Source organism: Narcine bancroftii, chromosome 1 (assembly GCF_036971445.1).
Source record: "Narcine bancroftii isolate sNarBan1 chromosome 1, sNarBan1.hap1, whole genome shotgun sequence".
Classification (NCBI taxonomy): domain Eukaryota; kingdom Metazoa; phylum Chordata; class Chondrichthyes; order Torpediniformes; family Narcinidae; genus Narcine; species Narcine bancroftii.
In genome coordinates, this window is record NC_091469.1 from 390,944,002 (window position 1) to 390,956,845 (window position 12,844).

The 12,844-nt window shown below is 36.8% G+C and overlaps 1 protein-coding gene across 2 annotated transcripts in view; it reads left to right on the top strand.

Moving 5' to 3' along the window:
- Positions 1–1,097: 1,097 nt before the first annotated feature.
- col1a2 (collagen, type I, alpha 2) overlaps positions 1,098–12,844 on the top strand; it is a 55,175-nt gene continuing 43,428 nt past the window's right edge. For both annotated transcript variants that reach the window (XM_069913656.1, XM_069913657.1), the window contains exons 1-8: positions 1,098–1,308; positions 5,013–5,026; positions 5,166–5,186; positions 8,242–8,286; positions 8,533–8,619; positions 10,055–10,102; positions 12,572–12,616; positions 12,771–12,824. In XM_069913656.1, coding sequence (XP_069769757.1) covers positions 1,227–1,308; positions 5,013–5,026; positions 5,166–5,186; positions 8,242–8,286; positions 8,533–8,619; positions 10,055–10,102; positions 12,572–12,616; positions 12,771–12,824 — 396 coding nt within the window. In that variant the 5' untranslated portion in view covers positions 1,098–1,226. The remainder of the gene's footprint in view (positions 1,309–5,012; positions 5,027–5,165; positions 5,187–8,241; positions 8,287–8,532; positions 8,620–10,054; positions 10,103–12,571; positions 12,617–12,770; positions 12,825–12,844) is intronic.

The window sequence follows — 12,844 nt, forward strand, 5'->3', positions numbered from 1 at the left end:
GGGGTGGTTTAAGTGATTTTTTTTTGGTCCGTGGGTTACAGCCCTGGGTAATCGAGTTATGTTAAACCTTGGAAACTGATATTGATGTAAATTAAAATATGAGCTTCAGAATCAATCGTGTATATATTTCCTATCATGCTATGTTTCATTTGGCTCCTTGACGTCTGCTAAGCTTCAGGGGTTGCACGTCAACTCGTGGGCTTTGGTGAGAGAAAGAGAGCATCTCCCTTTATCCGCACCCACATAAATCTTTATGCCAACTCTTCTGTAACTCAGCAGGTCAAACAGTGTACTTGTATCTCTTATCTTTGCTGCAAAAGCCACATTGTTTGACCTTCCGAGTGTCTCCACCATTGTGTTTTTACTTCAACCACGGTGTCTGGCAGATGTTGGTGTTTTACTCCTGGATGGATACCGTTTCTCTGCTGATTTGCACCTTTAGCTCCCGGCGTTTCATGATCTATTGATAAGCGAGCAGTGGCATTTAAGAATTGAAAACAAAATTGAGACCAAAGAAGCCGCGTGAACTCTTGGGATAAGGGCGTGAGGCAGTTTGGCATCGTCAGAAGCCGTTGTTCCTTCTCCCCACTAATACGTGTCGAAGTTTCTGACAAATCCACTGGAATTTAATGACTGGCAAGCAGTTGCCACAAATACTGGTATTTTCCGATGCAAGTTATTGAGACGATGATCAACAACGCTAATATAAATCTAGAGCAAACAAATGATTTGTTCTGTTCATCGGGTTCACACGAGAAGTTATCCCTGATTTCTGGTCTTGCTCGAACACTCGGAGTGGCGGCAGTCTGTTGACGTGGTCTCCCACTTTACAAGGTGGGACAAGTATTAAATACCCCACCACAGCCCCCTAGCGAAGTGAAGCCCGAAATGACAAACCAGAGGGCTGGATTCAATTAATTGTTTCTGGAATCGTCATTCCAATGATGCTGTGCCAGTAATCTCCTGGCAGGCTGTGCACATTGGAACCTAGTCCTCCAATGGATCTGTTGGGGTAGAGAGTGCTGGGCCATAGGGTTTCTATTGGTTAAGGGGAAGTCCTGACACGCAGACAGGGATCCTCCTGTACTATAAGAAGGGTACATCACGCTGGAGATTCGGCAGGAGGGTTCTGTAAAGTCTGGAGTTATCATCGCCTCTGTTTTATGCTTGCTGGGTAAAAGTCTGGGCTATTTTTCACAAGGAGTCTGCATGTCTATCATTTAGACATGCTCAGCTTTGTGGATACACGGATTTTGTTGCTGCTTGCAGTAACGACGTTCGTAGCAAGAGGCCAAAATGAAGACGAATGTAAGTGCCCCTTTTAAATCTGACAATGTAATGTATGTTTGCTTGGAGGCTGCAGCCCAGTAAGATAAGGCATGCCAGATTCTTTCAGAAACCCTACGTTCAAACTAATCAAAACGTATAGCAACAAGAATAATAAAAGTATTAAATCCCGTTATAAATCCTGTAAATTGCAATGAGCAATTTTTCTTAAAACAAGTAACCAATACAATGGCAAGTATTCGTCAAACGCATCTGCACCTTGCTTATTCGGTACATTTTAAAATATATATATTTGTAAATATTGGCTTACATTTTGAATTGCTAAGTAGTCAAAAACGGGTAAAACAATTTCTTGAAACTAACGAAATCCAGCGAATGGGTTTTGAAGGCAGCTGCCCCACCCGTTGTGTTATTGATCCCAGGTGATGCAAGCTTTAGCTAGATTAAGATAAGGGTCAGACAATGAGAAAGGTCTGTTCTGGGTTGGGTGCAAATGGGGGAATTTGATGGTAATGTTTTCCATGACAATGTTGAGTTGGGCAGAGAGAAGGGAGCGAGTATTGTGCGGATACCGCCACCTCGCGGTAGTGTTCACTGGAATCCGCTGTGTTGCCAGTCGCCTTCAAGTGGTTTCAACAACTTCTGTTTATCAAGTCCGAACCATTCATTTTTTAAAAATCATTAAACAGTGTTTCGCGCGTGGAATTTTTTCTTCCACCCATCTGACGTGGCTTCATTGCCCCGTGGAAATAATGCAGAGCATCTGTGAAGTGCCCAGTTTGAAGGGCGAGTTCTGAAGTTGCCCGTAAGTTTTTTTTGTTAAACCCTAAGAAGGCGTGGACTGTGAGAGGAGAAATTCGTGTCAACGTGGGAGATCGGCAGTGAGAATGAGGCAACATCTGCAGAATCTCAAGACCCTTCTCTTCCCTAAAGTGTTTAGATGTAAAACATGTGTGCAGATTTTTTCCCGTTTAGAACAAAGTTGTTTTGAATTTTTTACCATATCGACAGATAATATGTTATATAATCTAATCGATGGCACAATTTAACTATCTTTGACAAGAAATGCATTTGAGCGTTTACTTTTGTACCTTTGTACCCACTTTGGCAAAGTTCAGAAAGTCAGCACGAACTTTGGAGCCTCCTGTTGATAATTCGATGTAGCTGCCCAGGTACCCCGTTTGAAGATGGGGTTTATGAAAGGGCTGGGGGAAATTGATCTTCAATTCAAAAGGAAATAATTTGTGTTAGACAAATTACTTAGCTCGATGCAACATTTAAAAAAAATTGACATCCGGGTCTATTTCAACCAGATGAGGATCCTACCCGCAAATTTCATGTATTTTGTGCCTCATTGAACAATCCATGAAATGTATTCCTGCCGCCTTTTCCAGAGTTATTGTATTTATTAAGTCCAAACCATAAACTTACTATGGTCATAACTTTCTAGTGTGTATTGTGTCCATGTTGTTTGCTTATTTTGGAGTGCCATGCACCTGTATTATTTGGATGTACCAAGCCAATCCCACAGGTTCAAAATCAAATCCCCATGGTAAACTCTGCTTGTATTATGTAAGCCTAAATGATTCATGAAACAACTATTGCAGTGAACCTGGCATATAAACTTTAGAAAATATTATTTAGCATAGTTGTGAATGTGAGGTTGATTAGTTAAACATCTTTCCCACCACCAATCAAATAGATACATCCTGTTAAACAGTTTCAAAATAACCTGGTCTTGGTCTATCAAAAGTGCTTATATATTTATGTGGTTTATGGCTTCTTGCCATCATTTCCCTGATGCAGGGCAGATCTAGGTAACGGTGTAAGGTGAATCAAAGTGCAGGAAATTAAAGGCAAGGAGGTGTGGAAACCTCAGCCTGGTTTGGCTGTGTTTATGTGTCAGCAAATCCCCTGGCAATTACTTTGTTGAGTCGGCAAGGTCACTGCCAGAGTCATGGAGGCTGAAATATTACCCTGGTGCCAACTTGACAGCACGGGAACTCTTGGCTTCTCATCCAAGCTGTGAACTTCAGTTTTCCTCCTACTCAAAAGATAATTAATTATAACCTAGCTCTAATAAAAAAAAGATTTTCCTAAACAAATGTACCTGTTTACATTTATGTTAAATTTTGCTAAATATATGCTAATCTGATTAAACAATAATTTTGAAAATTGAGTATCCACTGAATCTTACAATAAGCAATTGAGAAAAAAAAGAAAAAAGTTTACTACAATTGGCATCCTTTAAAATAAATTTTAAAGAAAATAGCTTGCCTTGCTTTTAACAATTGGACTCAAGAAAGGGATTGCCCAGTAGACTTGAAATTAGATTTATATTGTTATTTAAGAATTAACTTATTGGTTAAAAACCTATTTTATCATCAAGACAGATATAAACAATGCTATTAACTTGTATCAAACAATAAGATCAGAAAAATATTAATTGATTTCCAAAAACATCCCTGAAAATTTGCTTCAAGGTGCACTTGCTGCTTGTTCCAAAAATTAATTTTTCCTCTAATTTACATTGTTTATCTCAATTCATGATTGAACCATATCTTAGTATCACAGGAACGAATAGGATGTGCATTTACCAATATGTGGTTTTGGTGCATTCAGATTTGATAGAATTGGTTCATAACACAGTCAAGAGATCCAACATGCATGGTCAATCCCTTTCAACAATTCTTTTTCCGACCTACACTGCCTCAGAGATTATGTTGGCTTCTTTGGGTCCTGAGTTGAAATACAATTGATTTACTTTGTTATTTTAGTGACTCTATTGTCTATAAGGACTCAGGAGACTGAATTTAAACCAGAAATGCTGGAAGAGCTCAACCAGTCTCACAGTGTCCATAGCAGGTAAACACTGCAAAACTGATTGGGTTCCTCCAACATTTTTGTGTTTTTACTACAATCAAAACATCTGTAGACTTTTGTGTTTGACTGAATTTAGATACTTCTATTTGAGGTGTTAGGTTACAGATAACACAGCCCAGTAATATGCCATTTCAGCCCATGAGTCCATGCTGCCCAAATTACACCCAATTAACCTACACTCCCGGGAAACAGTGGGAGGAAACTGGAGCCCCTGGGGAAAATACACGCAGACATGAGTTTCCAGATAGCATGGGGTTCGAACCTAGTCCCGATTGCTGGCGCTGCAAGGTTAACTGTGTCGGCCCTTCTGTCCAGCAGCTTCTGATGTGAAAGGCATTTTACCAGTAAACATTGGATTCAGCAATATTGAATAAAGTCTTTCTCCTGCTATAACAACTTGAACTCCAAGAACTTAATGTTGGAGCCTGGAAAAAAAAGGAAAAGTTTTAATCTTTTATAAATTCACCAAAAAGTATAATTTTTTGAAAAACATACAAATAATTCCAAAAGGTACTTTTCCTAAACAAGAGATGTTCCATTACCAAGTATTTAGCTTAATATTTGTCCAAATTACAGACCAATTATTCATAACTAAAAATTGGATAACCATAAGTTTTACTGACCAATGTAAGAGTAGGAATGATTTGTTCTAATTTATTGAGCTTAGAACTATTCTTTTACAAATTTCAAGAGGATCACAGACAGACTTCTCATAACATCACCAAATAAATCAATAGTTCATAACAGTTTAGGATGATTTTTTTTTCAAATTCAGAATGTGTGTAACTCTACAAATGTTTGCATCATAAATTTTCTAATTAATGTTTCCTTTTATTCTTCAGACAATGAAAGCAATGTAAGTGTTGAAATTCTTTAATTCTCTTTAACTCTTAAGAGTTTCTTAATTTTTGGATACTTTTATTTGTATAAATTCAATTATATTTTCATTTTGTTAAGATAAGCTATTTCAATTTATTTATTCTTTCTTATTTTAGGGTTACCAAGAGGAATTAATGGTATGTATAATTCTACAATTACGTTATTAGTAAAACGTGCACTATGTACTACAAGAAACTTCAATCAACCGCTGAAATGCAAACATAGAAAGAGAGTCATGAATGGACTCAACCAATTTCTGACACACCAGACCGCAGTCCCATGAAACTATCTCTATTCCCTCTGTCACTATAAGATCATTCCACATGTCTGCTGCAATAAATTTTCATAAGAGGTGTTTTTTTTACTATTTCTGTCACGTCATCTGTAGGAAGTTCACCACAGTATCTCAGCTGATTTATATCTCATGCACTGTGTATAATTGTCCATTAAGGAATATTGTGTTCCTGTCAATCTATTAAGCAGTTTTTAATCTCATCCTTTATTAGAAAACTTGTCCTGAACCAGGGTACATGATTACTGTAACGCTTGTCTTTGCCACCATAGTTTACATATTCAATGTCCCTCATGCTTTAAACAGGTACATTCAAGTCAAATAAATCATGTGCCGCAGAATTTTAACCTTTGCCATCTTTTGTGTTTTGTTCATCTGACAGAAACAAAGAGATATAACTAAAAAATAAATTACAAAATTAACAAACTTCCTTTAAGAATGAACATTTCCAACTCTCATCAACAAACCCTTTTGAGAGATGGTCATGGAGTCATTCAGCAAGGAAATAGGTCCTTGGCCTAACTTACCCATGTTGATCAAAGTGCCACCCATGTTCGTCCCCCCTCTGCCTCCATTTGGCCCATATCTTATCCATTTATCTGTTCAATTTTCTTCTTAAAAGTTGCAATGGACCCTGCCTCAACTGTCTCCTGCAGCAGTCCTTTCTATTTATCCACTACCCTCTCTGGAAAAAAAAGTTACTCCTCAGATTACTGTTAAAGCCATCCCCCTTTCATCTTAAAACCATATCCTCTGGGTGAACACAGAGAGTCAGTAACCAATCTATTGCTCTCATAATTTTCATGAGATCACCCTTCATCCTCTTGCATTACAAGGAATAAAGCCCTAGCTTGTGCAATGTCTCACAATAGTTCAGGCCTCCCATTCTTGGCAACATTCTTGTAAATCTTATCTGTTCCCTCTTGAGCTTGACAACATCTTTTCTGCAGCTTGTTGACCAAAACTAAATGCAATACTTCAAATGGGGCCTCACCAATGTCTTCAACATGACTTCCTCTATACTCAATACTGACTGATGAGGCCGATGTGTCAAAAGCCTTTTGATCACCCCACCTGTGATGTACTCCTAGATCCTTATGTTGCATAACTTTTCCCAGATCCTCTTACCATTCACTTTGCAGATCCTCCCATGTTAGACCTCCCAAAGTGCAGCTCCTCACATTTCTCTGCATTAAATTCCATCAACCATTCTTTTGCATTTCTGCCCAACCTATCAAGGTCTTGCTGTAATCTTCTACAACAATCCTCACTGTCTACAATACCAGACTCGTTTGTGTCATCTGCAAACTTGCTAATCATGCCATGTCCATTTTCATCTAAATCATTAATATAGATGATGAACAGCAATGGGCCCAGCACTGAACATTGTGGTGCACCACTCGTCACAGGCCTCTAGTCCAATAAGATCAATAGGTCTGGAATTTTATCTCATAATCACATTAATCTAAAGCATGAATTTTGTATATTTTCATTTGCTTGTCTTTGTTTCTTCATATTTCATCTATTTCCCTTCTTTCTCACATGTCCTCTCCGGCCTGGATCGCAGCATGATCTGCGGCAAAGCCTTGTACATGATTGCTTTCCAGGGACTGGAAACCTATTGAACGAGATCATGTTGTTTTCCTGTTTCTGCAAACCAAAAGCCCTTGCTTAAAAATAGACCTCGGAATCAGAACTTCAACCCAGCTGATATATGCTCAATCTTAGCCAATTGTTTTTACCTTGAGTTCTGATGGAGGGAACAATAATAAGCAGACCCAGTCAATTGTGAGGCAAACAGGTAATGAACTATATTGTCACACTTACCCAATTTGTTCTGCTACTTTTTCATTTTGAAGCTGGTCATGTTTTCTCGAACAATGTTGTGCAGTAACAATGAGTAACAAGATCAACAGCAATTTCCTAATGACCATCTATTTTAAATGAAAGAAGCAACACTCCAAAATATACTTCTGAATAGCATTTAGCATTTAATTCTACAATAATTATCTTCTTGACTTTGTAATTGTTTACACTAATTTTATTTCTGTGAGTCTATTTGAGGGAATTTATTGGAAAATAAGTATTCTGCATCTTTTCGTGCTAGTTCAGTTCTGTAATGCACTGTTACCTCCGATTCAATAACTTTTCAGTGCAGTACCAGCAAGTGCTAAACTATCAGAAGAGTTAATTTTGAATTCATCTACCCTCAGATCAATATAAAATATTCCATTTTATTGCTCAAACAAGTTCCAAGAGGTTCCTCACTTGTCCTGTCTTCACCCAAATTCAGTTACAGAAATTTTTTAAAATCCTGCTGGACAAATTAACTGCTTGCTTTCCAATATGAAAAGCATTTGTACAAACTCTTTCATGTCCTTTGCAGGGTGTACTTTAGAACCAATGACATACTTTTAAAGTTGCATCATGGTTCTAATGCAGGAGATGCCATCGCTAAAATGTGTGATGCAAGCTCTCATAAACAGCATCGTGATAATCTCTGGATGAACTGTTTTAGCAATGTTGAGTGGCATCTGCAACTTGCTCATCATTAGTTTGGCAAGGATACTTTTCTCAGATTTTTTGAAAAAGTGATATGGTCTTGTATATCCATGTCAGACTGTGGCTTCTTAACCCTCTTGCCTGAAAGATTGAGATTCATGTGTTGAAACCAGAATTTTCTGACTCAGAGGTGCAAATGCTTTCTTCTGAGACTTTGAAAGTGCAAACATTTTTGGGGTATCCTATCCTGTATAAATGCAAGCTCATCTTTCTATCTTTCTCCTTGAACTTGCAAAGATTTTATGTAAACAAGAAACGATAATAGATCAAAATTGTAAATACATGCAAAACTATCTGAGCAACTAATCTAACCTCATACAAACATTTTGTGTCTGCAGGGACCTCAAGGACCACCTGGCGATCCAGGTCCACATGGAGACAGGGTAATCGATTTTATTTTTATCGGTTTTATTTCTTCAGATTTTTTAAAATGTAAACTTAATTGAACTTGTTTTGGAGAAAATGTTGTTTCTCCAAAACATTTTTTAATACTTCATTTTGTTTTTATTTGACATTAATTTAACATCACTAGTTACACCATGTTAATTAAAATATTACACTTGAATATTTGCGTTATACTCTTTTTGCCTTCCAATGCATAATCGCAGCCTACCTTCTTTCTTACATAGGGCCCATGGGGACCAGACGGAAAAGATGGAATCCCAGGCAAGCCAGGCCTTCCTGGACCACCTGGACCACCCGGACAACCTGGCTTAGTGAGTTACTACCTAATTATAGTCTTGAATTAAAACCCATTAATGAGCAATTATTTAAGGGAAAGATATTTACGGAATGAGGCATTTTCTCTCAACTCCCGTTGTTTCTTGTAACCAAAGGAGATCAATGAAGAGACCAACATCTTAACCTTTTCTCTAGGTACATTCAATTAATTAAATAATATATATTTTTAAAATGTTAAAATCAAAATACAATTAAGTATATTTATTATTGTCCAGCCCTAATCATGGAAAATTCTTTGAAATTATGGCGATCGCTAGGGTAGAAATGTCTAAATCGCTTTCCAAAATGTCCAATATTATGGCATCTGGGCATCATGCTCTCCTTTCAAATTTTCTGAGCAGAGTGCAAACAAATTTTGGAAGTGGAGTATAATGTTTGGCAGTGGTAGATTATGCACTTTGAGCTAGTGAATGAGAACAAATTTCTCCCTTGGCCAATGGGTGTTAGAAAGATGTAGTGCAAAATGTGACACTATCCCACTTCTTGTCATGACTTCAGGATGTGTTATGGGGTGAGATTGAATAGGCTCCAGAATGGAGGTTGTTGAGAGATGAGCATATAAGATTATAAAAAGACAGATAGTCAAAATGGTTTTTTTTCTCCATGGTAAGGGTGCAAAAAGCATGAAGGCATAGGTTTAAGTTGAGAAGGTGGAGTTTTAAGGCGGGGGGGGTTTGGTCTGAGGGGTAAACTTTTTACATGTAAAATGGTTGATATCTGGAACCTACTGCCAGAGAAAGTGGTGGAATTGACACGATTACTCCATTTCAGACATTTAAGCTGCAGAGGGCTGAGATCCTAATGTAGGCCAATGCCCTTAATGTAGGTGGCCATAAAGGTGAGTATGGAAGCAAAGTGCTAACACTCCTCTATAATTTTATGAAGGGTACACAGATGGATTTCCAGTTATTCAGGGCAAACTTGTGAATTGGTCACAAACCAGTAAAATACAATAACCACCCTATAGGACATTGACTAGCAAATAAGTTTATAGCTCCACCCATTTTAACCTCATGAAGAATTTTAAGTCCACTGCTTTTTTTTTTAAACTTTGTTTGACAACAATTGAATACTTAGAAATTGCCCCTAATAATAATAATAACAAGAAGAGCATATGAATTTAGATTGATTTCTCTATTCTAACTAAATGGCTATACCGAACACTAAATCTTCTGGACTCTGCTGCGAGGGATTGTAGCTTTATTTTGTATGTGAAATTGTTTTATATTTTTATTTAATTTGTTAATTTTAATTTTAAAATGTGTAGGTCTGCCATGTATGTATGTTTGAAACATCTTCAAACAATGTAGCCCTGGTGCTTTTAAAAAGTGAATATTCCCAGGATACAAATAAACTGAGGATGTTGAGGAATTTCCTTAAGCAGTAATTTATTGCTGTACTTACTTTCAGAACTTTGCTGCTCAGTACAAAAGGGACGACCAAACACCAGGAATCATGGTACGTATTTACAATGACTTCTACAATCATCCCACTCAAGCTTAGGCTAACTTTCAAGATCCAATTCTCCCAGCACAGAAGCGCAATTGTATGGAACGTGAAGCCTAGAAAGAGCCACAAGTTTATTCCTATGATTATTTAACTCAAAAGTGTGGTTACCTTGTGGGAATGTGGGTTCACCAAACTCTTTATGTCATTCTATCTGCAACTCCTCATTTTTAATGTCCTGAAATGAATGTTATTTTAAAGTTTTCTCACTAAAAATGAATTTACTCACAGCTTTTGAGCAGAAAAATAAAACTCGTGGACTGATCATCACAGGAGAGGTTTAGATACATAGTTTGTAACTGTAAATGCCAGAATATACTAGACCATGTGATTTTCAAGCTTTCAAAATGTTGTCCTGCCTTGTTATTATAGAAGTAACAATTACCCCATATATTGTATAGAAACATTATTGCTTCTGTACCAGATGTTCTACATAATAAGTCACTTTAAAATAGCATCCTAATATACAAGTACATTTGGGGTCACATCAGTATTTTACCATTCTATAAGTTCAAGGAATGAAGGAAATGTCTTTCATTTTTTATGAAATCCATTTCTTGTCACTACATTCTCCCTGGAATCATTTCCACTGATTTGTTCTCCACACGTTAAAAATCCCTCTCAATTTAACTTGTTCAGTGAAATAAGGTACAGTCGTTTTCAAAATTTGCATCACCGTGAAAACCAGAATTCTTTAATATGAATCAGACTCGGTGTTAATCAATGTTACTTAGGCAAGTAAACTGTTGCATTTTTCTCAGCCTAATGGATAAGTAGAATCTAAATTGCATCCTCTGGCTGACTCTCTCCAAGTATTAATGATTTTTCTTAACCCATTATTCCATATTCTATCATTTTCTTTCCCAATGAAAGGGAAGAGGCAAATGCCCAACAAGACACATAGAGTTCAAAATGGTTCATTTAATACAGTGGATTTCAAACTGCCCCTCTAAACTCACATTCCACCTTAAGCAATCCCTATGCCATAGGTGTTATGTGATTAGTAAGGGATTGCTTAATGTGGTAGATGAGTGGAAAGAAAAAAATTTGAAGACCTCCGTTTTAATCGTACCTAATTGAATTGTTATGTTCACGGTTTCATAAACCCAAAGAAAATGGGCCAATTACAATTTTTCTCAAGCAAAGTATTTCAGCAACAATTGGGCCTAGAACAGTGATTCTCAACCTTCCACTTTAAGCAATCCCTTACCAATCACAGAGCACTTATGGCGTAGGGATTACTTAAGGTGGAATGTGAGTTCGGTGGAGGGATGTTTGAAAACCATTGATTTAATATAACACGTTTAAATTTAAATCTTTCTATGATTAAGCAAATGCCGCTTAAAATTATTAATAATGAAACTCTTGTGTATAAACTTGCTATTATCAGAAGATTTGATTTGAGTTTAACGTACAAATTCACCAATAGTGGAAGAAATTTTGGTCACTGTGGCTTTATAATAGAAAATGTTTTCATTGTTTTACTTTATTAATATAGGTTTTCACATTTCCTCGTATGTACTTGACATACCAGGAAAGTTTGGTTTACCTACTGGCTACCTCTTCAAAACATTTGAGCTCCACTCCAGTCCTTTCATAAAGGACATAATTTGCATTTAATGCACTATTGCTGGAGTGTTACAATGTTGAGAGTCTGGTATAAGCCAACAATTGGTTTGCTAGTTTCAGTGCAACATTGGTTAAAATTTTAGGGTGATGTCAATGGAGAACAGATAATTCTGCCACTGTCATAGCTAACATTTCCCTCAATCAACACCATCAAAAAAACTTTTAACTAGTCTAAATAACAAACTCTGCAAAAGCTGGAAAGGAAAAATTTTGAAAAAAATCTTGAACTACTCTGCAGCTCAAGGAGAAACAAAGTTAATATTTCAAGAAAACAATCTCTCATCAAAAATCAGAAATACTTGATCTCTGTTTCTCTCTCCAGAAGCTGCCTGGCTTACTGAGGATTCCCAGCATTCTCTGTTTTGACGCAGATTAACTAATCATTTATTCCACTACTTTCATTAGGAGGATTCATTGACTTCAATTTTTATCAATATAAAAATTCAGTAAACTTGAGTTTACATGAAATATACAACATTAAACTCTTGAAACACATGTACTCATGAAACCTAAACACTGATTGTATTGAATGAAACATTACCGGTTAAGGTGCCTTTAATTCAGATTCTTTTCCAAACTTGAAGTAAAATTCACTCATAATTTATTGAAGATTGAAATTTGAATAGGGGAATAAAGGCAGATAAAAAGATGATATTCCTTACTTTATCAATCGCACTAGCCTAATCAGTCTTGTTTCCTTCTCTGGTGTGTTTACTTCACTAAGCATAGGATTTTGTTTTAATTGTAATTAAACTATCGTGTATTAATTCAGATGTAATATTTCTTTTTCAGGGACCAATGGGAATGAAAGGTCCACAAGGTGCCCCTGGTGCTCCTGTAAGTGTTATATTATCTTGGTATTTTTATCTTTATTTATTTAAACTTGAAACTATGCAACACATTGTACTACCTCCATATGAACTTTTCATGTTTAAAGTTAACTTTAAGAACTGTTGAATAAATGTAATCAAATTTACGTGCTCTCTTACAGGGTTCTCCTGGGTCCCCAGGTCTACCAGGCATTCCAGGTGAAGCTGGTTCAACTGTAAGTATATTTCATGGCTG